Genomic DNA, 27,707 nt, shown 5'->3' with positions numbered 1-27,707 from the left:
ATGTTATAACGAGTTCATAATTATTTATTTAGTAAGTTTAGAATATATTAATTTAAATAATGAATTAGTAGTAGTGAATACTAAATGCAAAAGTTTTATGAAACATTCTAAAAGGGTCTATAATATATTAATTAATTAATTGAGTAATCAAATAAAAGTTATTTAATTTAAACTATAAATAAATTTGTATATTTGTGTAAATGTATATATGTATGTATGTATATATGATCAAAAGTTGATAATAATTTAATTATGCATGTTATTTTCAAGAGTAAGAAATACATACATGAGATTATTTGAATTGTGAAAAACAGTAACCTGAAAATTGAGAGTCTTGATTAGATCAGAGATAGACTTCTAATATATGTATATTCAATAGTTGAAATACATACATAACTTTACACACAAATTTTGTATACAAAATTTCTCTATCCCTCACCATCAGCCGAGAACCCTCCTCGACAGCACTGCCTCGTTGTCGCCCGAACGTTGCCGCACCGCCACTGAGGTTTGAGAATTCTGACGATCAACGCAAATTTCGTTTAGATCTCTTGTGCGATCTATACGAGGAATTTAGTTTATGATCGTGGATCTGATTTAGAAGATTGAAAAAGGTGGTTTATTACGGAAGATTGTTCGTGGGGATTTACAAGAAGGACTGACTCCTCTTGTGCATGACCGGTTTGGTGTCAATTGTTCTTAAACGAAAAGATAAATCAAATCTAAACACTCTATTAATGATTTAAATCATACAATACCCAATGAAAATTTTAAAAAAAGGAAAACTAAAATTTTAAAATTCGAAAAACGATACACCAACAATTTGTAACTAATTTACACATATTATCTGATAATATAATTTACCAAATGTTCTCAATGATATGAATATCTGAGCCAAAGTATTTTTTCGATAAAAAAATATTACTTTTATTACAAATATACATCAACGTGGTCTTTCTAATGTACAAGACTTTCTCACAATAATATCATGTACAGGACTTTCTCACAGTAATATATTATTTGTGACAATTGTGTATTCTTTCTCATGTACAAGATTTTCTCACAAGAATCTACTATTTGTGACAGTTGTATATTGAATTTAATTCCACTTCAAGAGCACATACATTTCTTGTATATAAAACTCTAATATGATGCAATTGTGAATCGAATTTAATTCCACTTCAATACCACAGTCCACATACATCTCTTGTATATAAACTCTATTTTCCTTACCTCCACTGATTTAACAAACGAATAGAGTGAAATTGTAAAAAGTATACTTTTATATTATATTTGGATGATAAATATTATAATAAGACAAATGTTGACTTGTACAGTGAATAATACAAGCGCGCGCAATGGAACAGCACAACACGGCACGGATATTAAAAACTCCTCTCGCGGCCAAGAACCACCGCCGTTGGCGGCGTCGAGAACCCAGAAACGTAAGTGATGCGATCCGGGTAAAATGGATGAGCCGGGTCGGGTGCTCTACCGAATTCGCAACCAAGATAATGAAAGAAATAAGAGTAAAATATGTTTGAACCAGAAGCTTTTCTCCTTGACTGGGTAAGATGATCTGCAACCAAGAAGATAACCACGTGAGTGGGCGCCGGAAGGGTATCTGGCGTGGCCATTCCGATGCTTAAGTCAGTGAGTGAATTAAGCAAAGAACCAATGAAAACCAAGTGATAGCTGTGATACTGGTGTGAGTAATAAATGTGTGCATTCAATATCTAAATAGAGAGTAAATGCAAGAATGAAACCTGATATTTATAGTAGGAGATATAATGATGACCTCGTTCTTTGTGCTGTTCATTAATTATAGTAGGGTGGCTGATTATACCCTATTATTCTGAAATGTCAAATCTCCTACTAGTCACATCCAGCTCGCCTGATTTTGTCAACCCCTTGGATTGGTGTCAGAGATAGGTCAGCCGTCCACACCCCATTTTGTCGATGTAATTAAATGCGGCACTCATATCGAAGTGGTCTGGAGAGAACCTCTCGAGAACTTACATGAGAACCCGGGCATCCAATAGCTCGGGGCAGTTATGTCCCGGATGTTCAATGGCCCGGCTCTTTGATGGGCCTCTCCACAGATTCTCCCTATCAAGTTATACTTTCGAGGTCCTAGGCTGCTTGAGATACGGATTCTTACTCAGATTCTCGTCTTACTGACCCGGATCGCCCATGATCCGAGAATAACCCATCTTCCTGACCAGGGCACAATCCATGGCCCGGGACATCCCGGGCACTATCCATGGCCCGGGACATCCCGAGGTATCAGTAAGCTTTAGAACAACAAGGAAGACCAAGTCAAAGAAGAGAAAGAGTTCCCGACTCAACAAGAATAAGACGACATTGAATTCCGAGTTTTCGTTCAGTCTTGACTGACCTGAATTGACTCCCAAATTTGGGTCCTTGGAATTGACAAGAAAAGAGAACGCCATAAAAGCGGATGCGAAGAAGGCAGTTGCCAGTGAAGTGATTGGACTCAAATATAGAGTGTAGGGGTTGCAAATGGAAGGAGTTTATTTGTAAATAATTAATATATTCGACTTTGGAAAGAAGTCTTTTCTGGTCATTGGTGGTTAAATTTCATTAGAAATGTACTGAATACCCATATATTTTATGAAATTTTTTTTTTACAATTAAAAACGGCTTAAAATTTGCTGCAAATACAGTACATAACAAGATCAATTCATGTACAGTCTAAACGAAAAAGAAATCTCTACCTTCTAAACTATATCATAAGGTGAGTAAGATTGAAAACGAAACATGCAAAAACAAGCGAGGGAGGAAAGGATGTCTTGTTGCCTATCACTTTTCCTCCCACATAAGAATCTTGTATCTACAACATACAGAAAGTCATATTCCATGGTGCTAATATACATGGTTACTTGACACTACTCACGTGATTCTTGATCTTCGGATTATCTCTTCAAAACTCACAAGAAGATCCCAATCTTTGCTTAGATGAGCACATAGACCTTCCCTCGAATGCCTCGGGCAAAAGTCTTTCAAAACTCTCCAAGAACAACTGCCATTCTTCCTCGTTCATTTCCTCGAAAGAAATAACCTGAACATCATGGCTATAATTTGGTACAGCGCAACTCAGGCTCCGCATCAATCCACTGGATTTAAGATTATCGTCCTGGTGTTCATCTTCATTCGAAGAATTATTATCCAAATAGGTGTTCTTCTCAAGGACTTTGTCACAATCTTCCCTCTTATTCAAGTGAAACGATGAAGGAACATCTAATGCACTCATCGATGAGAATTTTGGAACTAGTGGTGGCTCACCTTTTAGGGGGGGTTTATGTAACATTTGGGGGAAGCCTGAATCTTTGTCGAGGTCTTCTTTCATTTCATCTTCGTCATCGTCAAATTGGAACATCTCATTAACTTCTTCTACATTTTGATTATCCCTGGTATTATCATCACAATTTCTATCATTCAGGTTGACTTTAGCATTTAAACATAGAATCTCCAACGTGCTCCAATTCTCTTCCCCTCCATGAAATTCTCGAGTCATCATTTCACCTATGTCAGCAAGACATAGCCTAAATTTGGTTGCTTGCTTCAGAAAGATCGTACAGAGCACAAGAACTCGGATGGAAGACTCTCGAATTAATGGAAGCTCAGTTCTTAGCAGCTCTGCGTCTTTAAACGGATCGAGACCAGATATGTACTCAACTTCGGACTCAGAAAATGGTATCGAAGATTGAGGCCAGTGCAGCCATTCGAAATATGGATCTTCGAGTGACTCAGGCAAGCAAAACCCATGGTCAATGGGAACTAACTCGGCATTCCCCCCAGCATAATTCTCTTTCTCTTGCTTCACAAGAATATTCCCCGCGTGTCTGTCAAGATTCATTAGCCTCACATCTAAAATACCAATATGGTGTACAGAAGTGACTGAGAAGCTTGAAGGGCCCAAATCTCCTGCATCAGAATCATGCTTCACATAACATTGAAGTGATGCAATTTTAAGGGGCGGAGACAAATCTGCTTCCACGTTATTCATGTTGAACTTGACGTGAGAAAATTTAACCAATGCTGTTGGTGGGACACTGGAAAAACCATCATGATCAAGAAGATAAGCTGCTGCTTCACGAAGACCTGCTTCACCGATCCTAATGGAGTGTTTCATGCCAGGTTGGCCTAACATCCGCCCACCAAAACATTTTGGATTATTGAATGCTAGAGGTTCCTCGTCCATAGGCTTCGCAACAGCTATAGTATCACCATCTCGAGAGCGCATAAAGTAGGCACCGCCAAGCCCATTAGATGCTGGCTCTGGATTGACACCAGAAGCTATGGCTATTGCAACTTCCACAACCAGAGCACGTACTCTTGGTGCAGTGTGGCCCCCTATTATTTCAATTCTGGCATTGGGACCAAACTCTTCTTCTACTGTGGAAGAATTAGATAGGCATGGGGTGGAAAAGCTTCTGTAGATGTTGGTAGACTGGAAGGCATGTTTCAAAGATTGTGCGAGTTTGGATTGACTAAAGTCGAGCATTTTGTAGTCGAGCTGAGTGAAGGATTGGAGTTTGTATCTTGGGGGTCGGAGGAATGGCTTGAATTCATGACCTTGATCAACGGCTACAGCCATTTTTAGAAATATCATGCAGGTGATAATGGCTATTATACATGCTAAAGGTTGCTTCTTAAAGGATTTCTAGAGGGTTTGCCTTCTCTGGGAGATTAGACATCACATGCCTGTAAAAACAAAAAGCAAAATTTAAGATTTCAAGATTCATCGACGAGTTCAATAAACTTATAATACTGCTGTTTCATATAAATTTCTATTCAGTTTGTTAGAATCATTTTGCTACCAGTTCTCAGTCGCCGATCCCAAGCCTTGATGGAAAATTGGATTGAATATCCTCAATTGCTATCGTTGGGAGAATCAATGTTTCTTTCTATTTAATTGACCTTAGCCAGAGCCAATTTGCGAGTCATTCATTCAATGACTAACAGTAGGTATTTCAAACACAAACACAAATCAAAATTCTGGTATCATATGGAAGAAAAATCAATTCCCTAAGTGTTAAACCAAAGATTCTGGTTTGCAGGAACTTAAGGATGTCTTACTTGAAATTCGCACAAAAAAGACAGCAAAAATCAACAACTCGAACTAAGGTGCTAATCTCCGGACACCTGCAAAACATCAATCAATATGTTTAAAATCCAGGATGTAACTGGATTCTACACACAGGAATCAAAACTCAGATACACAAAATGCGCAAAAAACTGTAAGAAAATGTTGAGATACATCACACATACCATCATATTATTCCCTCGCTCCTCCGCTTAAAGGTCGCCAAAATGGACTGCACAGGAATACCAATATGGTCATTTGCCGTCATTCTTAAATGAATATCCTCGTTTTGCATAATCAATGTAACGAAAATAATAAAAACATAGAAATCATGAAAAAAAATGATAAAGATTGAAAATGGACGTAGCTTCAATATTTTGTGAACAAATAAATATACTATACCATGGTGATGCCCATAGAATCATCCAAAAAAAAAAAAAAAAAAAAAAAAAAAAAAAAAAACAAACAAACAAACAAACAAATGCAATGATTACAGACAAACAGCTTCCAAACACATTCTCATCACCAATTGAGGAGAAAAAATGAACAAAATAAACAACAATAACGAAAAAAATATCTGGACAACGAACCCTGAACACTGGTGAGGCATTCAGGGAGACGAAACGGCAACGGCAGAGCGATTAATCCCGTCACCGAAATACTCTTAAGAAAATATGAAATGCCTTTTTGCGTCGAAAAAACATTAACCAGTGGGTTCTTCCCGTTTTAAATTTCTCTCCCCGCATTTTTCTCGCTCCTACATGCCACCATTAACCCGACGTTGTATGATGGCCTTAAAATAGGAAGGAAAAAAATCCTTTCTGTTATTATTATTATTATTATTATATAATTGTGTATAAAATTTTTATATATGATTGTCAATCATTAGTTACAAAACGATAGTAAAGATTGGCAAATGAAATAAAACTTAATTATGATCTTTCAAACGAAATTCAAAACTTATTACGACTGAAAATTAATTAATAGAGCTAAAAGACCGTTTCTAAACACTATGAGGTCATATAAAAGCTACTAAAGAGAAAATGAAATCAGCTGAAATTTAAGAACGTATTGCATAAAAAGTTTCTGTTTGAAATGATCGAGTGTTCTCTTCACGACCGTCTTCATTTTTCTTGCAATCCATCTTCTTTAGCTGCTAACCCCACGGCGGACTATCCATTCATTTATCGGCTTTTTATTTATCGAATTATTATATTACAATGGTAATGTTACATTAATAATACCATGGAATATTAAATTTTGAATTTAACATGCTCATAATTATATACTTTCTATTCTATAATAAATACAAGTACAATCTTTGTAAGCACAATTACATGTCTGTGTTTTATAGTATTATTATAATTTACTTGTCCCTCATATTAACATATATGGAAAACGATTTGATGTATTAAAAAATACAACTAATCCAACTATATGGAAAACGGTTTGATTTAGTAAAAAATACAACTAATCCAACTATGTAAATCATAGTACGAAATACAATCGGTTTGTGAGTGTATGATTCGTAGGCTGTAATTTTGTAGGTCGGAATTTTGTAAAAGTAGACCCGCAAGTTGGAATTTCGTAAGCGTAGACCAATAGACTTTAACTTCACAAATCGAAACTTCGCCAGCGTAGATTGGTAGACTTTAACTTCGTATGTGGATTCTCGTAGCCTCGTAAGCGATGATATCATACACGAGCTTGCAAATGGTATCATACACAATCTCGCGTCTGATAAAATATTAAAAAATAAACTTGTTGGTTGTCACTTAAGTCACGAAAAAACGTTATAAACACCGAGAGTCTGACGTATATATTTCGATACTCAAGTCAACAAATAACAAAATGATAAAATATGATAATGAGAGAGCTCGTAATGTATCTTGGATATAAAAGTGAGTTTAGGTGTGCTGGATGGATTTTGACCTTGGTATCTTGTTATTTATTAAATAACATGTTATACATCCAATCACAATTTAAAATTATTATCCACTTTTTTTTTAAAATTTTTTTAAAACATATTTAGAACATTTCCTTGAAAAGTTTCGCCACGCAATGCACACAGACAGAAACACCGAAAACGCTACTTGAAACTTTAAAGTGCGTGAAAACTGGAGTTATATCTACAATTATAGTATATTATATTATTACATATCTTTCTAGGGTTTTCTTTTAGCTATACACAGGAACTTAATTGGGATGGCCGGGAACACATTCATCTCCGACGATGAAGGTACACTCTCTTCACCGGGAATTACCTTCAATTTCTGCTAAAATACTTTATATAAGAATAAAGATTTGATCTTTCTTCTTTTTTTCGTTCGAATTTTTTATTCCTGAAGATGAGATTGGAGTTGAGGAAGAAGAAGTTGATGAAGGGCCTTTTGGAGACCGAGCCCGTGACGGTGAATACGATGAGGATGACGAAGACGATGGTGCGTGTCGTACCTCGTCTTCGTAATCTTTCATATGTGAATTTTTCTAATTATTTAGAGTTAATTGTACATTTTCATTGTTTGATCGTTTTTGTATTTTAAAGTTTCCAGTTTTAGTTCAATAATTTGTATAAGTATTTACATTATTATGTTTTAGTAAAAAATATCAAATAATTTTTTCTTTTTAAATCGTTCAATTGAGTTAGGATTTCAAAAAGTTCCAGTTGTTTTTTTTGTTGGCTGAAATTACCCCACCCCAATGGTTTACGAGAAGTTTTATTTATCTAGGCGTGGTATTTTTTCGAAGGTGCTACTTTCTTCGGTTAAAGTATGGTAATTGGCAACTGTTCGTTCATTTGAAAAATTGGTTATTTGTGGTGTATTGCTTTGATTGCATCTATGCATAATTTTGCATGATTTGTGGGTTTATGCTTTTCCATTGTCTCATAGTTGTAGTTTAGTCATGGTGTTGCTCAGACTAGAATCTCATCACACCATGCTGTTATTTTGTGAATATAATTTGTTTTATCATTTCTTAAGAACCAGAATTTTTAATATGAAGAAAAGGAATAATCATATTTATAGCATGAATTTGATTGTTTTAGAATATGTACGTCATGAAAGAATTCTCTCCGGAGATGTCTGATAGATATCTTTCTCCCTTTCTTTTATAACTTATCAAAACACAATGAAATTTGTTGGTGTTTTGATACAGAAGGACAGGATGAATATGAGAAAGATGGGTTCATAGTGGATGATGTTGAGGAAGAAGAGGGGGAGGAAGAAGAAAGAGCTGATAGTGACAAGGAGAGGCAAAAGAAGAAGAAAAGGAAGAAAAGGTTATTTATTTATTTCATCACTCACCTGGATACTTTTCTTTACGATTACAATATTCACTCTGCTTCTCTGTTGTCCAAGGATGAAAATATGATTTCTGTCTTGATAAAAAGTTCTTTCATAGGGACTCTGAGAGGAACTACGTGCTTGATGAAGATGATTATGAACTTCTTCAGGAGAGCAACATCTCCGTTCCTCGCCCAAAACTTGTAAGTTTGAATTCTTACCTGGTTTGATGCCTGATGCCTTTCACGGATTGGGAGCAAATTAATTTTGCCTTAAGAAGTCCAAGTTTGATTTCTATATATTTATCTTATAGAATCAGTCATTAATGGTGGAACTTGTTTTTACATGATTAGGAGAACAAGAAGTTCAAACGATTGAAAAAGGCTCGGAGAGATGTGGAAGAAGGTTCGTCTGGGTTTTCTGATGAAGAGGAGTTTGATGGAAATGGAATGGGAGGGCGTACAGCTGAGGAGAAGCTCAAACGTAGCTTGTTTGGTGATGATAATGGTAAATCTCGCCTGAACCATGGTCTCTCTTCTGCAGAAAATTAGCATCTTCTCATTGCTTATTTTTTCTCAAATATTCTAGGACAACCCCTTGAGGATATTGCCGAGGAGGATGAGCAGGCAGAAGAAGAGGAGGATGTAGACATGGGTGAAGAAGATGAAATGGCTGATTTTATTGTTGATGAAGAAGAAGTTGATGAACACGGAGCTCCTGTGAGGTACGTTTTATTTTCCTAAATTTTGTGTAATCTGGCTGTACACTCTGTTTATTGTGAGCATATATCTTCTTATCTTAATGCAGGGGGAAGAAGCCCAAAAAGAGCAAGCAACGACCTGGTATATCATCATATGCACTCCAGGAAGCACATGAAATATTTGGAGATGTTGAAGACCTTCTGAGGATACGCAAATTGGAAGTGAGAGACACATATGGTGAAACCGGTGAAAGAAGCCTTGAAGATCAATTCGATCCCAGTGTACTTTCTGACAAGTATATGACTGAAAAGGATGATCGAATCAGGGAAATAGACATTCCTGAAAGAACGCAGGTTTGTTTAGTGTCTTTAAGAATATCTGTCCTTTCTTTCCCATTATGAGGCTTCTGTTTTTGGTAAAGCTTCTATTATTCTTTGTAGATATCTGAGGAAAGTACTGGTCAACCTGCAATAGACGAACTTAGCGTTGAGTTGGAGAGAGAGTGGATATTTAATCAGCTTGTGGGTGGTGTAGTGCCTTTCATGAACAAGAGAGGTTCTGCAGCTGAAGATTTAAATGAAGTCAAGAGCCATATTGCAAGATTTTTGGAATTAATGCATGGTCAGAAGTTAGATGTATGTAATTTTTATAAATTGGTCTTTTTGCTTCAAATAGAGAGGCTTTCTTTGTTTTTGGTGTGTTTGTTTATATCAGAATAATGTATCAACTGTTCGCAGTTGTGATCAACTTATCATGGTTCAAATTCACTTTATTTTTGTATTTTAATATTTCATTATATTCTTCCTAGTTTGAAGCATAAGATTATCTGTGCTTTAGCATGAGACTATATTAAGAGTTAATATGATTTTCTAGAGTTTATTTAATTGTTCATCAATGTGATTAGATACCATTCATTGCTATGTACCGGAAAGAGGAGATTTTCAGCCTATTACAAGAACCAGATGAGCCTGAAGCTGACATTCAAAATGACCCTAACTGGAGAGCGACACTAAAATGGCACAAGGGTAGTACTCACAATCTGTCTAATTTGTGACTATGTTGAAATATCTGTTACACTCATATAAATTGTCGAATGATACTTGAGTGTTTTATGAACTGAAGGTTTTCTAACATGTTCAATATGTCTAGTTATTGAGAAAAACTAGCATGGTAAGAAAGCCCCCTTTATATATTTTACCGTTAAGAAACAATTGTATAATTGCAAGAGAGGGTTTACTTCTGAAAAGATGTATTTACTTTTACAAAGTACATTCAGTCTTGTGTGGAGGGGTTACTTGGGAAGGTTCAGAAAGATATTCAAACAGTGGTGTGTTGCAGGTGCTTTGGACAATCCATGACTTGGATAAGAAGTGGCTTCTTCTTCAGAAAAGAAAGAGTGCACTACAGTTATACTACAAGAAGCGATTTGAGGAAGAGTTACGAAGAGTATATGATGAGACACGGCTTACTTTAAACCAACAACTCTTTGAATCAGTTTCCAAGTCACTCAAAGCTGCTGATTCAGAAAGAGAATTGGATGACGTCGACTCTAAATTTAATTTGCACTTCCCCCCTGGCGAAGTTGTCCTTGATGAAGGGCAGTTTAAAAGACCAAAGAGGAGGTCGCAGTACAGCATTTGCAGTAAAGCTGGCTTATGGGAGGTTGCAAATAAGTTTGGTTACAGTTCTGAGCAGTTTGGATTGCAGATTTCTCTGGAGAAAATGGTAGTTTTGTTTGTTTGTTTTTTTCTGGTTTCCCTGGTTTTTAGCTGCAGTATTTAGTGGTTTTTTTTGGTTAAAATCTTTGAAGAGAATGGATGAATTGGAAGATGCAAAGGAAACACCCGAAGAAATGGCCTCTAATTTTACGTGTGCTATGTTTGAAACGTCTCAAGCTGTTCTCAAAGGTGCAAGGCACATGGTATGCAGATTTTCTTTATTTTGAATCGTAAATGCACCTTCAGTGATTTTCATAGGTCTTATTAAAGTTTGCCATCTTGCATTACTCTCCAGGCAGCTGTGGAGATTAGCTGTGAACCATGTGTCCGGAGGCATGTCCGTAGCATCTTTATGGAAAATGCTCTAGTGTCAACCAGTCCTACATCCGATGGGAACGTGGCTATTGATTCTTTTCACCAGTTTGCTGGAGTGAAGTGGTTACGAGACAAGCCACTTACTAGATTCGAGGATGCAACTTGGCTTTTAGTTCAGAAGGCTGAAGAGGAGAAGCTCCTTCAAGTAACCATCAAGCTACCAGAAGTAGTTCTCGATAAATTGATAAGCGACTCAAACGATTATTATCTAAGTGATGGAGTTAGCAGATCCGCTCAATTATGGAATGAGCAGAGAAAATTAATTCTTCATGACGCGTTTTACAATTTTCTTCTACCTTCAATGGAAAAAGAAGCTAGATCATTTCTGACTACGAGAGCAAAAACCTGGTTGCTATGGCAATTTGGAAAGCTGTTGTGGGACAAAGTATCCGTGGCACCATTTCAGCAAAAAGAAAATGATGTCAATACAGATGAAGAAGCAGCACCCAGGGTTATGGCTTGCTGCTGGGGCCCTGGTAAGCCAGCTACGACTTTTGTGATGCTGGATGCAGCTGGAGAGATTTTAGATGTGCTGAATGCTCCATCACTCAGCCTTAGCAATCAGAATGTTAATGCTCAGCAACATAAGAGAAATGATCAACAGCGTGTGCAGAAATTTATGATGGACCACCAGCCACATGTTGTCGCTCTAGGGGCAGCTAATTTGTCTTGTACTCGGCTGAAGGAAGATATTTATGAGGTAACATTTTCAAACCATTTCTTATGTTTGTCTTCTGTTTAATATATTTGAAAAAGTTATGCACCTCCTTGAATTAACCATTCGTATGTTGAGCTTATTCTTTATCGTTGTGCCGCTTTTATGATCAGATTATATTCAAAATGGTGGAGGATAATCCAAGAGATGTTGGTCACGATATGGATAATCTGAATATTTTCTATGGTGATGAATCTCTTCCGCACTTGTATGAAAATTCCCGCATATCTGTGGATCAGCTTCCCTCCCAGGAAGGTAATAACCTTTTTCTATTTTTCTTTTGTAGATATTTTCATATGTTAAGGTTGAGAAAGATCCTATTATCCTTAAAGGTTATGGGCATGTTGTGGCTACCCATGTTTCTGACATTTATATCGAGGAAAATTGTAAGATGTGTAGGAGTTGTAGAAATAGTTATGATTTCTTCCATTCTTCGGGTATAATCAGACGTTCTGTGGCTCTGGGACGCTGTCTTCAGAATCCATTAGCCATGGTTGCAACATTATGTGGGCCAGGTAGGGAGATATTATCTTGGAAACTGCATCCCTTGGAAAATTTTCTGACCCCTGATGAGAAGTATGGGAAGGTTGAACAAGTTATGGTGGATATAACTAACCAAGTTGGTCTTGACATTAACTTGGCTTCCAGTCACGAATGGTTGTTTGCTCCTCTGCAGTTTATTTCTGGGCTTGGACCCAGAAAAGCAGCTTCTCTCCAAAGGTCTTTAGTAAGAGCTGGAGCCATTTTCACTAGGAAAGACCTGTTGACACATCATGGTCTTGGTAAAAAGGTTTTCATTAATGCAGTTGGTTTCCTTCGAGTCCGTCGTAGCGGATTGACTTCTAGTAGTACTCAATTTATTGATTTGTTAGATGATACAAGAATTCATCCAGAGTTTTATGGCCTTGCTCAAGAACTGGCCAAAGATATTTACCGGGAGGATGTCAATGATGATGTCAATGATGATGATGATATGCTGGAAATGGCCATTGAACATGTCAGGGAAAAGCCTCAGTTATTGAGGGCTGTTGATGTTCATGAATATGCTGATCAGAAAAACCGTTTGAACAGAAAAGAAACCCTCAATGATATAAGATTGGAGTTAATTGAAGGATTCCAAGATCGTCGCAGACCATATGTGGAACCAAGTCAGGATGATGAATTTTACATGATCTCAGGAGAAACTGAAGAAACTTTATCAGAAGGAAGGATCGTACAAGCAACAGTGCGAAGGATTCAACCTCAAAGAGCTATTTGTGTCCTTGAATCTGGATTGACTGGCATGCTCACCAAGGAAGATTGCGCTGATGACTGGCGTGATATTAATGAATTATCTGATAAACTCCATGAAGGTGATATTATAACATGCAAAATCAAATCAATTCAAAAGAATCGTTATCAGGTGTTCTTAACTTGTAGAGAAAATGAAATGAGGAATAACCGCTTGCAGAACCATCGAAGTATGGATCCTTACTATCACGAAGAACGCAGCGCCACACACACCGAGCAGGAAAAAGCTCATAAAGAAAAGGAGCTTGCGAAGAAACATTTGAAGCCAAGAATAATTGTCCACCCTCGATTCCAAAATATCACTTCTGATGAGGCAGTAGAGGTGTGTTATCAATTTCCAAGTAGCTCATCATGATATATTATTTGTGCCTCTGTTGCATTTCAATTGCTGATATGTAAAGCTTCAATGAACCGTCCACTTCATTAATAATGTGATTTATCTTATGATTTTCCGTTGTGGATGCTGCTAAGAAAATAATGTGAGTGCAATTCAAATTGTGGAAGCATCTATTACACTTCTTAGTTTACGCAAGTTAACATTTGTTTGTAGATGGTCAGTGCTCCTGTCATGTATTGCATTGACTTAGACGCCATAACATGATCGTGCAATCTTTAAACTGTATGTATGTATCCATGTGTATACATCAGATTCTTTGTAGATGGTACACATTTTTTGTCGAATGCCATGTGATTTTGTTTACAACCACTATGTGGGACTTACAAGATATTTTCAAGCACAATAGATTAAGAATGATTCATATTTCTGCTTTACAGTAAAGGTGTACAATGACTTTTCATAAAAAGTCTCTAGCTGTCTACAGGCTTTCCTCCTTTTTTCCAAACAATTTGAAATTTGGGACAATAATTTCCTTGACTGTGCTTGTTTTGATAAATTTAGCTTCTTTTTTTGCGTGTTTATCCTTTATTTTTCCAATTTTGGCCAGTTTCTTTCAGACAAAGATCCTGGTGAAAGTGTTATCTGTCCAAACGCTCATGGTCCTACACATTTGACTTTAACATTGAAAATCTATGATGGGGTTTATGCAAACAAGGACATAGTTGAAGGTGGAAAGGAACATAAGGACATCACAAGCTTGCTTCGAATAGGGAAAACATTGAAAATTGGAGAGGACACCTTTGAGGATCTTGACGAGGTAATTAACCTGGCCTTTTTATTTGAGGATCGTGATCAGGTAATTGACGAATAATTGATTTGGCTAATGTATCCCAAATAATTCAAATGAAGATGTCCTTTGGGTTTCCCATTCATTATTTTTTTACTTTTCTTTTTTATGGCGCTGAATCTATATATTTGGGAAGTAATGACTTTTCATGGGGATGGAAAATAAGCAACTTTTTGTTTCTGCTGCGGTAGTACAGTAGGCAGTTTTAGCTGATGTTTGTGAAGATGTGGATCTTCTTGCTGGAGAAGACCTTCTTGCTTGTTGTGTGTCTGGCCGCTTATTATCCAATTGGTTTTTATTAAAAAAACTCTTGTATCTCAAACTCAATTAGAGATGAAATTTACTTTTCTCCGCAGTATTCAACATCAAATTTTTGGCTTGTGAATATTCAACTTTTGTCTCTAAGTTTGCGTCTTGTGTATTCTAGTTTAATGGGGTCCTCTTCTTTTTTTTTTGTTCTGCATTATTAGGTTATATTTAATGCACAATCACACTGGCATTGCATTGGAATTTGCATGAGCAGCTAGCTACAAGTTCATGTTGTTTATCATGGTATGTGTTTCTCATTCAGGTAATGGATCGTTATGTGGATCAATTGGTAGCTCATTTGAAGGCAATGCTTAATTACAGAAAGTTTAGGAGGGGCACTAAATATGAAGTCGATGAGCTCCTTAAAATTGAGAAATCTGAGAATCCAATGAGAATTGTCTATTGCTTTGGTATATCCCATGAACATCCTGGCACATTCATCCTAACTTACATCAAAGGTTCAAATCCACATCACGATTACATAGGTCTCTATCCGAAGGGATTTAAATTCCGGAAGCGAATGTTCGAAGACATAGACCGTCTTGTGGCATATTTTCAGAGACACATTGATGATCCGCTTGATTCTTCACCATCAATTCGATCTGTTGCTGCTATGGTTCCAATGAGAAGTCCTGCAACTGGCGGCTCATCTGGTTTTGGTGGTGGTTGCAGTGGTTCAGCACAGGTTGACGAGTGGAGAGTTGGCCAATGTATGGACAGAGACAGGACTTCTAGAACAGGTAAGTCTGAATGTTAAGCTTTAGTCTCATTGCGTTCGTTTATGTTGTATTTAAATTTGGAGATGAGACGTTCTTTTTCAAAGATAACTGATGCATGTGGGTGGGAAATCTATTTTACTTGGGAAGACCGAGATTAATATTTCGTTTCTGATGGTGTGAGTTTTTTTGGCAGGGAGAGGTGAGTACAGAAATGGTGGTGGGCAGGAGGGTCACCCCAGCCGGGCTCCTAGACTGTACGGTAACCGAGGACGTTTGCGTGAGCGAGGCTCCTGTGGTCAGGGGAGACAGGTAGGAGTAACAAAGGTGGTGATGGCAGAGAGATTGTAAGTTATGGTGTCAGCCCAGAGCCCTTCGTTACATATTGGATAAAAGAGGTATATTATTTATTCCAACTAGCTCAACATTTGTGTATTATTATTTTCTTCATTAAGCAATGTAATAAACCTTTTGGAGGGACCGGATGCATTTCAAGGTGCTGTGTGTTGGGGAAGATGGATGCTGCATCTTCCTCCCCAAATTATTCGAAAACTCACAAATTTTATAGTTTAATTAATTAACAAATATTTGGATTTATTATTATTTAAATGATTATTGATAAGTATATTATTACTTCAAAAAAGTATATAATACACCTATTAAAATTTTCATACGATGCTTTGTGACGTTTCCTCTCCAAGGATTTCAATGGGAGGTATGTTTGTGTTAAAGATTCTATATTTTGTTTATCTTTTATAATTCAAATTAATAATAATAACTCTCCTTTTCCCTCCTTTTTGTAAAATAAAAAAGGAGATTTAAATTATATATATGTAAACACAGAATTATATATAAAAAAATGATATAGAAATATGAATGGGAAAAATTTGTTTTTGATCCCGTTAGCCGTGTGAGAATGCTTTATCCAAGTGTCGCTTGGAGCATTCCTCAGCCGTCACTTCCAATCAAGCTTATTGATCGATTTGATTGAGTCGTGGATTACCCAATTCATGAAACATGAAAGCGAGGCTGCAGACAATTTGATAATTAGAAACGAGTCATTTTGAAAAAAACCTTAGCATGACAAATGTATTTTGTTAAGATTTGAATTTTTACTTTAACTCAATCTAAAAAAAAATAGTTCAAGAGAAAGATTGTTCAAATTTCTATATATAATTTTAAAAGATTTTATATAATCGATGTTGAAAATTAAAACACTTTCTTTTCGTTCAAGAATTAACATTTGGAGCACGAAGTTTACAAGTGATTAAACCAGAAGTAATTCGGATGGTCCAATATATAATGATAGAAAATTATGATATCATGTTAAAATTTGAGATTTTGATATAATTTAATCTCAAAATTATCTGATGAATGCTTATTTAAGTTCATATATGTAATTGACGTGGATTTTATGGTGTGGACAAATAACTCATTTTGTTACAAAGTAATGGTGTTTTTTGCGGATATATCCCCATATTTTTCAGGTATTTACTCACCCTGCCCATCGAAATGCTTGCTTTAAATTTACGCACAAATTTGTGGAATTTCTCCAGAATGAGGATGAGGTTGTTTGTGGAATGAATGATGTCAACATAACTAAGATAAAGAAGATATTGAGTGGGAGAGTTCATGTACATGCGATATGATTGATGAGAAGGGGGTTGGGGGTGCCTGAAAATTTTAAGGATTCGATAATTAAACTTCATAGTGAGATTTTCAGAATGGTGGATTTGGAGAAAGTGGAATTGGTTGATATCAATGACAGTCAAGGAAAGTTTGATTTTATCGCAGAGATTAAGAAATGGAGAGAGAGAGAGTATAAAGAGAAATGGTTTAGTGAGTTTGTGATCAAATATTCTTTTCCAATTCACTTCCCAACTGGATTTAGGATCGCTCCTGGGTTCAGGGAGAAACTGAGAAATTGACTACGCCTTTAGTATGTTTAACCTTATGAGAGGATGGAAAATGTCCAGATCTGTTCATGTGGGGGATTAGAAAGGTATGAAAAAGCGAGCAGTGGGGGATTATTCACGAGCTTTTATGCTTGACAGTGGAGAGAAAAAGGAAAATCAGTTAAATAACCTCGATCAATTCTTTTTTTAAAAAAACACTTCCTCAAGTGTATTTGAAAAAAAAATACCCCTGGAGAAAATGGTCGCGGTTGAAAAATTGGTGCATTTCAGGAAGGATCTAGGAATTGAGGTCAACTTGCGTGAGCTTCTTTTGAAGAAACCTGGGATGTTCTATATGTCTACCCGAGGGAATACACAAACAGTTTTTTTGAGGGAAGCTTATAGTAGAGGTTGAGGAAGAGAGAAAAGATGCAAGGAACAATAAAAATAGCAGAGACACGAACTGGTGATTTTGTTATTCCAATTTCGGAGTTGTTCACATAGTAGTACAATAATAAGGGTTATTATTGACTTATCCACGTTGTCTCAGCTTGAAGGTTTTGAGCAAATGAAGCCTTTGAAATTGAGAGAAAGCTGTTCAGGGAGAGTTTGGGTTCGTCGCGGGATGCTTCGTTTTCAACCATTGTGCCTCATGAACTCGGGTGCCGGAGATGTTGACTCACTGGAACTTCATATAATTTCTTTAAGTGCTTGGTAATATTAAAAGTTTGAACTTTTTGAGCTTTAATTGAATTATAAATTTTGTAACATGAGATAGTTTATATTTTGTTTTCAAGGTTGGAGCAACGCCATCGTTCTGTGGTCAAAATCATGTGTTGGGTGCAGAATTCAGGTTTCTTTTCTTGTGACTAGCAGAAGTGCATTGATTGTTGAGGCATCTTCAGTTGCTGATGGAGTAGTCTCCAATGCTTCCGCGTCTTCTATTCCTCCCTCAGGCAGCAGTGAGAAGAGTGTTGCTGTTGACAAAACTCCCTTCGGGATCCAAGCTTCAGTTTGAACAAAAAATGAGAATGGAAGTGGCTAAGAAGGTTAGACTAAGGAGAAAGGGGCTCGTGAGGAAGCGCCATGTAAGGAAGAAAGGGTGATGGCTGCATTCGAAGTTGAAGAATAAGAATGTGTAAACTTTTAACTCTGGATATATCACAGACCCACCTCTAATTTGTTCCCTTGCATCCCGTTGGAGGTCATAATTGGTTTTGCTTTCATGTAGTTCAAGCATCTCTACAAGCATAATTTTCATTATATTTATCTGTGGTATATTCTTTGAAATTGATAAGGTCTTGATACAAATAATGTGGGAAGTTGTATTTATTCTCATTTTCTGCTTTTCTTGGAAGAATAATGGTGGAATTTTACATATGAATATAACCCCTTTTTAGTCGACACCTTGCAGCTGTTGATGCATGCAGAGAAAGCAGTGTCTTTTATTTTGTATGTGTGGCCGCATTGTTGATCAGCCGTGGAGGGAATTGAACAAGTTTTGAGCTTTAGTGCATCCATGTGCGCGATTGTCTCAAATTATCAGAAATGTTATTTTGTTCAACTTTTAGGATGTAGTCTACTGGTTTTGGGACAACTTTGACGTCCAGCATGATAGTAGACTGATAAGCACGAATTATATGTTTTATGGACTTTATTTTGTCGTATTCATGCTTATATGAAGTTTTTATTCTGAGTTTCGCGCTTAATTCGTTTTATTATTGCTATTTGCAGGGTTGACCAAAAAGTGATAAAACCAACGAAAGGGGAAGAAAGTCAAGCTTTACAATGCCATGTCAGAAACAACTGGAAAAATAAGAAAAAACACAAAGAGCTGACACAGACCCATACACGGACCCCGTGCGTGTATGGGTCCGTGTCCATTATCCTCCAAAGAAGAGAATTACAGTGCCTACACGGACCCTTATCCGGACCTATATCCGGGGGTCCGTGTCAATTATCTTCGAGAATGAAATTTACAGTGTATACACAGACCCCACGACGGACCCCTAAACGAGGTCCGTGTCCATTATTTCCCGGACAGCATTTTGCAGCGAAGAGACACGGACCCTAACCCTGAGGCATACACGGGGTCCGTGCCCTTGATATCAGATTCAGATTTGGCGAAGATTTTTTGGAGATTTTGAGAAGATATTAATTATGGCTCGAAAATAACAATTTTTTGGGGGGCTTTTTGGAAAGAAATATAAAAGAGTGAAAAACCTAAACGAGATGGACTTTTGACATTTTGGAGAATTGGAGAGAAGGCGGCTAGAGCATGGAGAAAACGAGACGGAAAACGCACTTCACAAGCAAGATTCGCACACCACCGCTGAGATTTTCTCCTTATTTATTTTCTTATTTCTATTCATGAATTCGAATATTAGACTTTCTTCTAGTTTTGAATTTATGGAGTAGTTTTTCTTGTAATCGGGACCACTATAGGGACAAACTTTTGATTTTGTTCATTCATTGGATTATTTGATTTATGAATTAATTTTATGTTATTGATTAATGTTTGTTTAAATTACTTGCATTTAATTTGGCCAATTATATGCATGTTCGTTGTTCGATCTTGACTCGAAAGGGAATAGATTAAATTTAGCTTCAAAGATATTAATCAACACACGGTTAAATCGACTAGAAATTGTATTCGGTTTCAATGTGCGATTTTAGGCGACAACTGTGATTCCATCGTTAAATAATGCGTTTTTTGTTTAATTAAATTCAATTAGAAATAATTGGGCTGTTAAATGAAAATAGGATTATAAATTCTAGAAATAGATTTATAGTCAAATTAGAGAATTTAATTGTGACATCGAATAATCTGTGGTTAAATAATTCCAATGCGTGACAATAATCAAGGTTTGGCACCGTTGTGTGTTTCCGGTCATTTTATTGAAATTAAAAATCTCCAAGTTCCAACATGTTCTGCAAATTCGATCTTAGTCATTAATTTAGCTCTAATTCAGTTAATTTAATTAGTTTAAATTATATTCAAATCACTTGGTATTGTTTGCCTAAATTAAATTGAATAGTTCAATCTTAGTACTTAAATAATAGTCTCTGTGGGATCGATACTTGGACTTATCGTCCATTTACTATAACTTGACTTAGTCCGCTTGCTAGATTTATTCTCAACCGAAATAATCGGTCATGGACCGAGGACATGACAATAGTGTAATAATTCGGCAGCCACTGCGTGGTAATAACAATCATTTTATCTTTTAGAGGTAGGTCCTCTGAGTTTGGTCTTGTACTGAAAGTGAAATAATTTGAATGCAAATGACTCCTAAAGTCATGACGTAAGGTAGCCCAGCGCTTAAATTTCAAATGCTGGAGATTCGAACATTTAACGTATCAATGTATTCTCAATGCTAAGATTCGTTCACATAATTCTCAAATCCTAAAATATGGGTAATGTCTGAATTAGTAGCCAAGTCGAAGGAAGTGAAAGAATATGGATAAAGGAGAGCATTCATGTTGTTTCCTGCATTCTCCAATGGCTTACTAACCGGCACCACCTACACAGAAAAAGAGGACCTGTTAGGTTTTGAAGGGTTATGCTTTATCAATAGGTGAGACAACCGCATGGGTGAATAGTATTCCATACAAATCTAACTATCCTAATGTATTCCTTCAAAAAAAAAAAAAAAAAAACTATCCTAATGTACATCATATTTTCCTTGTCCGAAAAAATTCAAATACGTGGAAGTATATTTTCCTGAAACATAGCAAAGGTGTTTGAACCCTCGTAGAATGCTAAAGCTAAAAACTGTGACGAAAAATCTGAAAGCCTTTTGTTTCAGTGTTGATGTTAAAAACTCAACGGTAAGCATGTTACATATGCAGGAGTCTTAGATGAATTTATTTATAAATATTTTTTGAAATGATTAAACTGAATTCATATGATGGATAGTACTGATATACATTTGATTGATTTTTTCATTTCGGCCACAAAATAGAAAATGTTTAGAACTACTTGCCTCAAACATGAACCTGTAAGATATTAGTGTTGGATTGAAAACATAGGAACCCAATATCACTTTCATGATGGAGCTAAATGCAAACTTTACCGTTGTATATCAAGGCAGTTTCATTTTACCTTCTTGGGCTCTTTGAAAGAATTCTCATCCATGAGATTACTAGATTTTAGTTCAGTTTTTCTTGACCCTGACAATTTTATCGCGTTTGGCTCCAGTCCATTGATAGAAATCTGAATTGTAACATTGTTGCTTCCAAAATTAACAACCTGGATTGGACATATGATTATCACGTTAGTTAACATGGGAAAGAAAATATGTAGTAAGAATAATTTGTACTTCTATGAAAGTGGCCTCTTGAGCGAGATGGTAGAATGGACCATAGGATAAATTTTGATCCATCCTCTTATTCTTGCAATGGCATGCCAAGGGAAACTTCAGCTCGAGTGCTCGACCATTCAGTCAATGGTCTTTACGGGGTGGGGTGCATGTTTTATAGTGTTTTAAATTATGATCGTGGTTCACTTGGTGGCCATTTGATGTAGGCGTGAAAGAAGAAACTTTACCAGTTTTCTTGGTACATGTAGATTTGTGGCAAGACTGACCATCCATGCTTAGGAAGAAAGAGGAAGAAAGTAGGAAAATCTATTGCCAAATGACGAGAAAGTAGGAAAATGTTGCGTGTATCGATGCAGAACTAACAGAACAGGTACAAACCTTTATTCTCAGGTATGACTGGCTATTCTTTATATCTTTCCAAATAATAGCGGAAGTAATAAGTGAACTTGAATCATTAGCTAGAAGAGTCGAACTGACAAGAGTCGCCCCATTTGAATCCTTAAATAACTGCTGCATCCAGTAGCTAGGAGTTCCATACATACGTGATGAATCAAAAACAATTGCATCTGGCATCCACCTGATCAAGAAACATCATTTAGAAGAAGAAAATTTTAAGTACAAATGAAGAGATAAGACGGGATTTCAGGAGTATACGTTCTGTCGTTGATATTGACGAATAAAGGTGCATAGCTTGACATTTCAACTGCATCACTGTATAGGATAACATTGAGAAGATAAGATTGGATTCAAAGAAATTTACCCCATCGTCAGGTTATCATGTGTAAATATGGAAGAATGGTACCAGTTCCTTTCGAGGCCAATCAGGAATCCAGCTTCAGCTATGGCAGCTAGAAGACTACCATTTCCAGCATCCGTTCCAGTCACAGCATATTCACTCACAAAAGCCTGCAGAATCATTTGTAGCATCACCAGTAGGAGCACAATAATTAGGGCTTGATCCTCTGAGGGGTCAACTTATTATTATTATTATTATTTTTTTAATCACGAAGTATCAAGTGAAACACAGCAAACCTTTGGACCATTGCGCTTTACTTGATCAAATTTATGTGCCATGGAAAACATGTAATTGGCAGTGCTGTATGTCTGGTATGTAGAATGAAACATAACTATGAGTAGCTCCTACTAGTTTGGAGTAAATTTTAGTGAGTTGCTATGATTGTGGAAGTTCTTACATGATAATCATATAAATCGGCAGGATGATCCAAGGGTTGAGAGGAAGCATCACAATTTGAGATAATCTTGATATCCGGGTATGCACTTTTTATTGCAGAATGGAATTTAAGGTAGTTTCCTGAATAACGGGAGTTGGTAGAAAATCTCAAGTATGCACTTGGTAATTTTTGTTATGAAACATCACGGAACTTGAAGGAAGATTCATATGCTCCACCCGAAGAATCTTCGATGAAAGTTTCCTACCTTTGTAATTTTGCTTCCCGCAGTCCTCATTCCCAACTGCAACATATCTCAAATCAAAGGGTTCGGGATGTGCCAATCTCGCCCTGACAAAACCCCATTTCGAGTGAGGATCACCTCTCGCAAACTCGATCCCATCTAGAATTTCCTGCAATTAACACTAGGATTCATTTCAGAAGTGGCAAAAATAAGGCTGAGGAATTAGGTCGGTCTGTCTGAAACAAGCTCAGTGTTGGACATTTGAGATATCAACAGGAAGATTCGCATTTCCAGATTATTGAACTGTCAAAAAACAAGATTCATGTTATGTGCAGAAAACCCAAGAAACTTACTTGGACGAAAGGTGATATGCTTGAAGTGTTGACTTCATCATGATGGCTGATCCCTGAGCATTATTTGAGTGAAAAAGGGAGACAATGTGTAGAAAATGAAACGAGTGAAGAGATCGCCTAGTTAAATACCAAGACTGTAAAAACTAAAAGTACCATTATTGAACACCCACACTGGTAATGTACCCAATTCTTCTGCTAGCTGCAGAGCAGAAGACAGGAATTCAGGAATCAGGATGCAGATGAGATACAATAAATAGAGTTAAGCCTCTATTAGGAAATTACCAGGAGAAACTCAAAATGACCAAGTCCATCATCAGTCCAGTAATGCCAGACATCACCAAAATGGCCAGGCCTCTCCTCCCAAGCTGCAATTGTTTCTTTCCAACGAAAGGCATTCCTTAACCAATCTCCTTCAACAAAGCAACCACCTACTCGCCAAGTTAAATATGCATTCAAGAACAAACGTGAATGCTTCAAAAAATATATCAGGAATACCTGGAAATCTGAGAAACCCTGGTCTCAAATCTTTTACCATTTTGAAAAGATCATTGCGAAAACCAAGTCCCTGAGCCAAAATTAGTAAATCCCAAGTGTTATCCATTGAATGTTGAAGATCGATTAGAACTATGACCCATTCAAATCGCAATCACTTTTTACTAACAAAACCTGCACCACATACACACCTTATATGTATCTGTAGGCATCAAGGACACTTGATCAAACCACATTACACCTCTCCTTTGTGTGCTCAGTTGAAGTTTTGAATTTGAATCAGTTCCACTAGATTTCAGTACAAACTCCATCCTTCTCCAGCGTGGAATAGCAAGACTTCTGCTAGGAAAACAATGATGAGTGGACTTGTACAAATACAGAATTAAGATAAATTCAAATACTGAGTGGCAGTTATCGATAAAATGTGGATACACACATCATATTAGCTGTGGCTAATGTCTGCGACCCATTCATGCTGGTCAGTGACACAGACAGATTGATCGGACCTATAGAACGAATATAGAATACTAATTTATATGTCTTCTCTTGTTCAATGTTCTGCAAGCAAAGAACAGAGTGTCAATTTGCAAGCAACAGATGTTTAAAAGTTAGCATCATACAAGAACTTTCTGCGCGTGAATGGTATTCGTGGTTTTGTTTACTGGTATAGGCAATCATCTAAGCCGTCCACATATCAAACGGTTGGCGCATGAGCTGACTCTTGAGGATTTTACTATTTTTGTATGAAATACATTATAACAATATATCTTTGACTTCATAAAGTCAGGAATCAATCATGACAAAAGCTGCAGTGAGATCACTCGGGGTTTGAAAGGCCGTGAAATTCGAAAAGCTTGAAACCTTCGGATATGAGCATTCATAAAAGCTCAACTCGAGCTCGACTTTTTAACATCCCTGGATGATACAGATGAAGGCCCTCGAGAGAATTATAGCAAGAGTAATTGAGTACTTTGTTGGCAGGCATGATGGGAAAACTAGTACAAGGGAATGATAATGAATTAGTTGTTACCATGCCCCAGAAACCAGGGTTGTATATACCAACTCCTCCAGATGGACAAATATTCGTGCCTATGATGTCACAAAGCACGACCATCCTCAGAGCCATTATATTTCGAGGGAACAATGACTCGGGATGCGTTGACACTCGTATTGACAATTCGTCCCCAATTATTGACCACGGATGAATGTTTGAAGGTGTGGTGCGGCCACCAGCTTCAAAACCTGAAATTCATTAATATAGAGCTATACTCATCTTTGCTTTATATTTTAACCTCAACAAAATCACCTCTATTTTCAAACGATCGATGTCAGTGAAAATACATACTTCTTGAAATACTAGGCGAATAATTATGATAAAGGAAAATATTCATTCAGATCTCATATTTGACCTCTATTGCTGACAAGCTCGGCCCACAAACCTCCTGCACCAGCATGATTAATCTCCTGCAGTATTTAAAATTAATGTGGATGACATATGTGATATTCTTGTATGATTTCATCATAAATTATGATTCTCACTTCAAAAAATACACCAAACAAAGTTTCAGGTATCTTCTTCGCTGATGCCTTGGACACATTCACCAGAAGTTGTGCTGTTACTTCTGCTCTGATCCCAGTTGCAGAAGAATGACACAAACCACTCAGCCCAAAGAAAAAACAAAGCAGAGTGCTGTAATAATATGGAGTACCATTTGCACCCATAATTCTTTCTTAATATGTTCGATGCTCTTGAATCCTGTCCAAGGATTTGCAAAAGATACTAGCTCAATTAGCTGTCAGAGACAAATTTTTAAATGAAAGATTATAATATCCAACAGATTACCTTTAGTATCAACAGCCTAAAGTCATTACTTGAAACAGATACGACACATAAAAATACATAAACATTGCTACTTTTAGATCATTTTCTTTGATGAGAACTAATTAACCAGCAAGCAACCGAGCCATCTATAGTTGAAGAAACATATATAAATATATATAGTCAGACAAGTATAAATTTAGCAGAAGTGAACCAAGTGATACCAGCAGATAAGCATGTCTTGGTCAGAGACTTTTTTACGTTTTGTAGAGAATAATAATGTAGTCTTTTATAGTGAGCTAAATGTGTGTGGTTTTTTTTTTCTTTGGCTGTTACTAATGACTGAAGGCATAAATGTGCGTGTCCGTGTTTAATACTTGAAATGGGGAAAGCATGAAAAGCAACTGTGTTTTTTGTGTGTCCTCTGTTTGTTCAAATGTGCAAATTGTGTCTCCAAAATGATATAATCAGAAAAAACCCATTTGAGTCCAGTGTACACAAGTTACGTTAGTGATAATGTATAATGACATGCGGTGCATCTGTGTAATAAATTATAATTTTAATAATGCATTATGCTTTTGCTGTAAAATCAAGTAACGAATTCACATTTATACATCAAATCATAATTTTTTAGAATAAAGTATAAAATCAATTTGGACAATGATGGAATAAAAAAAAAATTATAACAGACTATTCACACATATATTTATGTTACAATAAAATTTTATTATATAATAAAAGATATTGCAAAAACATGTTATACGTGCATCTGAAATTCTAATGTACATATATCATGTATGTTGATACCTCAGAAGTACTCAGCTCATCTTAGAATCCGGGCCGTGGTGAAATTGGGACAAATCATATCACCACGAGCACAGGTGAGCACGAGTGGGGTAAGTCCAGGCAATGTGATGAGTCAGAAAACACAGTTTCATACCATGGTCATCTACCCGAGCACCTTGGTACATATTTTGCTCTTTTAAGTGTGCAGATTCTCTAGTCCGGGTACTCTCCGCTTGATCTCCAGCTTACCCGAGGAGAAATCCATCCAACCCGGCATAATCGCCCACTAAGCTCAACTCGATTTACCCAATCGATATCATTGGCGACGTATGTGGTAAGCTAGATCTAAGGCATAGATATAGTTTCCACACGTAAATCAACTCGGATGATGGTTGCAGGAGGGAGTCCTCAGAAGTCAGACCCAGAGGTTCCACAGAGAAATCCACCATCTCAACAAACTTTGTGATAAACCAAGAACAATCAACCAAGTGGGTAGCAGTGGCTGTCCAGAAAAGTATGATGGAGAAGTTATCTCCTAGTAACAGCCGTGTTCACCATGAAGAAGGGTCCAATGACAAGTCCCTCCTCGAGACAAGACCAGGAGGGAACAAAGTTTCCAGGAGTGTTCCAAGGCCCTTACCATGGCTGAGGAACTAGAAGACTTGAGAAAGAAAGTGAAGAATCTCGAATGACAGGTCGGGTCATCCAGGGCCCTCCGAGTCCAGTCGAAAAGGTGTTTTTTTTCCCACTCATATAGTGAATGAGGCCCTTCTTGTCCATTACAAATCAGCAAAAGTAAAGGAGTATGATGACATATCCCGAGGAACAATAGGCCCATTTTGAAATATGACCATGTTACACTGCTATGATGACATGATAAAGTGTAAAGCTTTCCCGGCGGACTCAGCCCAATGTTGATTTGACAAACTCGAGCCTCAGAGCATAAGATTTTAGATTATTTCAAGAGAATTTTCTTGCATCAATTCAGTAGCAGTAAAAGATATAAAAAGACTGCTTTCAGTCTGTTTGAAGTCAAACAGGCAAGGGAAGAGTCATTACGTGCATACATCCGCAATCCAACAAAGCATCTTTGGAAGTACCTTCCCACGCCCCTGAAACCAAGATTACCGCCTTCACGCAAGGAATCTAGGAAGAGGACTTCTTCCGGTCCTTAGTGAAAAATTTTTCGAGGGACTTTGAATATCTGTTGTCTCGGGCTGATAAA

General features: G+C 36.9%; 3 protein-coding genes, 1 long non-coding RNA gene and 1 pseudogene across 18 annotated transcripts; 3 read left to right on the top strand and 2 right to left on the bottom strand.

Annotated features, from left to right (window-relative positions):
• Window positions 1-2,889: 2,889 nt before the first annotated feature.
• On the bottom strand, window positions 2,890-5,871 carry LOC140958674 (phosphatidylinositol 4-kinase gamma 8-like). Of its 2 annotated transcripts, XM_073416208.1 has the most exons (4): window positions 5,701-5,871; window positions 5,296-5,342; window positions 5,104-5,169; window positions 2,890-4,728 (listed from the first exon to the last, which is right to left on the bottom strand). In XM_073416208.1, the coding sequence occupies exon 4, from the start codon at window positions 4,634-4,636 to the stop codon at window positions 2,945-2,947; it is 1,692 nt and encodes a 563-aa protein (XP_073272309.1). In that variant the 5' UTR covers window positions 4,637-4,728; window positions 5,104-5,169; window positions 5,296-5,342; window positions 5,701-5,871; the 3' UTR covers window positions 2,890-2,944. The 2 variants fall into 2 exon arrangements, with proteins under 2 accessions (XP_073272309.1, XP_073272310.1); XM_073416209.1 differs by lacking the exons at window positions 5,104-5,169; window positions 5,296-5,342; window positions 5,701-5,871 and adding an exon at window positions 4,845-5,015.
• A 1,320-nt stretch (window positions 5,872-7,191) lies between these two features.
• On the top strand, window positions 7,192-18,899 carry LOC140959130 (transcription elongation factor SPT6 homolog). 12 transcript variants are annotated; one of them, XR_012171920.1, is made up of 19 exons: window positions 7,194-7,349; window positions 7,459-7,551; window positions 8,267-8,390; window positions 8,513-8,597; window positions 8,748-8,901; window positions 8,983-9,118; window positions 9,202-9,448; window positions 9,536-9,730; window positions 10,000-10,120; window positions 10,435-10,820; window positions 10,906-11,016; window positions 11,109-11,888; window positions 12,017-12,161; window positions 12,344-13,515; window positions 14,138-14,347; window positions 14,949-15,426; window positions 15,599-15,749; window positions 18,171-18,501; window positions 18,712-18,899. XR_012171920.1 is itself a non-coding variant. In XM_073416908.1 (18 exons), the coding sequence occupies exons 1-18, from the start codon at window positions 7,316-7,318 to the stop codon at window positions 18,313-18,315; spliced, it is 4,764 nt and encodes a 1,587-aa protein (XP_073273009.1). In that variant the 5' UTR covers window positions 7,194-7,315; the 3' UTR covers window positions 18,316-18,694. The 12 variants fall into 12 exon arrangements, 7 of the variants coding, with proteins under 7 accessions (XP_073273009.1, XP_073273010.1, XP_073273008.1 ...); XM_073416908.1 differs by lacking the exon at window positions 18,712-18,899 and having other exon boundaries at window positions 8,270-8,390; window positions 18,171-18,694; XM_073416909.1 differs by lacking the exon at window positions 18,712-18,899 and having other exon boundaries at window positions 8,267-8,382; window positions 8,514-8,597; window positions 18,171-18,694.
• On the top strand, window positions 16,275-17,482 carry LOC140958718 (protein ROOT PRIMORDIUM DEFECTIVE 1-like; annotated as a pseudogene).
• Window positions 18,900-20,454: 1,555 nt separating the features above from the next.
• On the top strand, window positions 20,455-22,448 carry LOC140959134 (uncharacterized). The gene is made up of 3 exons (XR_012171927.1): window positions 20,455-20,502; window positions 21,826-21,989; window positions 22,339-22,448. It is a non-coding gene; the product is annotated as an uncharacterized lncRNA (long non-coding RNA).
• Window positions 20,599-26,016, bottom strand: LOC140959133 (alpha-L-arabinofuranosidase 1-like). 3 transcript variants are annotated; one of them, XM_073416916.1, is made up of 19 exons: window positions 25,721-25,914; window positions 25,587-25,633; window positions 25,417-25,504; window positions 25,287-25,341; window positions 24,908-25,119; window positions 24,314-24,435; window positions 24,069-24,216; window positions 23,881-23,950; window positions 23,668-23,813; window positions 23,539-23,584; window positions 23,386-23,438; window positions 23,057-23,201; window positions 22,813-22,931; window positions 22,652-22,723; window positions 22,422-22,525; window positions 22,274-22,330; window positions 21,998-22,196; window positions 21,403-21,549; window positions 20,599-20,821 (listed from the first exon to the last, which is right to left on the bottom strand). In XM_073416916.1, exons 5-19 carry the CDS (start codon window positions 25,001-25,003, stop codon window positions 20,675-20,677), a joined length of 1,671 nt encoding a protein of 556 aa, XP_073273017.1. In that variant the 5' UTR covers window positions 25,004-25,119; window positions 25,287-25,341; window positions 25,417-25,504; window positions 25,587-25,633; window positions 25,721-25,914; the 3' UTR covers window positions 20,599-20,674. The 3 variants fall into 3 exon arrangements, with proteins under 3 accessions (XP_073273017.1, XP_073273016.1, XP_073273015.1); XM_073416915.1 differs by lacking the exon at window positions 25,721-25,914 and adding an exon at window positions 25,921-26,016 and having other exon boundaries at window positions 25,417-25,633; XM_073416914.1 differs by having other exon boundaries at window positions 25,417-25,633.
• Between the last annotated feature and the right edge of the window lie 1,691 nt (window positions 26,017-27,707).

Source organism: Primulina huaijiensis, chromosome 15 (assembly GCF_012295235.1).
Source record: "Primulina huaijiensis isolate GDHJ02 chromosome 15, ASM1229523v2, whole genome shotgun sequence".
In the NCBI taxonomy this organism is placed as follows: Eukaryota; Viridiplantae; Streptophyta; class Magnoliopsida; order Lamiales; family Gesneriaceae; genus Primulina; species Primulina huaijiensis.
Note: the sequence above shows the minus strand (reverse complement) of the source record. Positions and strands in the feature narration are given on the sequence as shown.

Coding starts and splice junctions, on each gene's coding strand:
- LOC140958674 (XM_073416208.1), bottom strand. CDS start 4,636: ATGATATTTCTAAAAATGGCTGTAGCCGTTGATCAAGGTCATGAATTC.
- LOC140959133 (XM_073416915.1), bottom strand. CDS start 25,599: ATGGGTGCAAATGGTACTCCATATTATTACAGCACTCTGCTTTGTTTT. Junction 23,951..24,068: donor TGCCTACAGATACATATAAG/GTGTGTATGTGG, acceptor ATTTTGGCTCAG/GGACTTGGTTTTCGCAATGA. Junction 22,197..22,273: donor GTCAATATCAACGACAGAAC/GTATACTCCTGA, acceptor TTTCTTGATCAG/GTGGATGCCAGATGCAATTG.
- LOC140959130 (XM_073416906.1), top strand. CDS start 7,316: ATGGCCGGGAACACATTCATCTCCGACGATGAAG. Junction 7,350..7,458: donor ATTCATCTCCGACGATGAAG/GTACACTCTCTT, acceptor TTATTCCTGAAG/ATGAGATTGGAGTTGAGGAA. Junction 9,449..9,535: donor ACATTCCTGAAAGAACGCAG/GTTTGTTTAGTG, acceptor TATTCTTTGTAG/ATATCTGAGGAAAGTACTGG.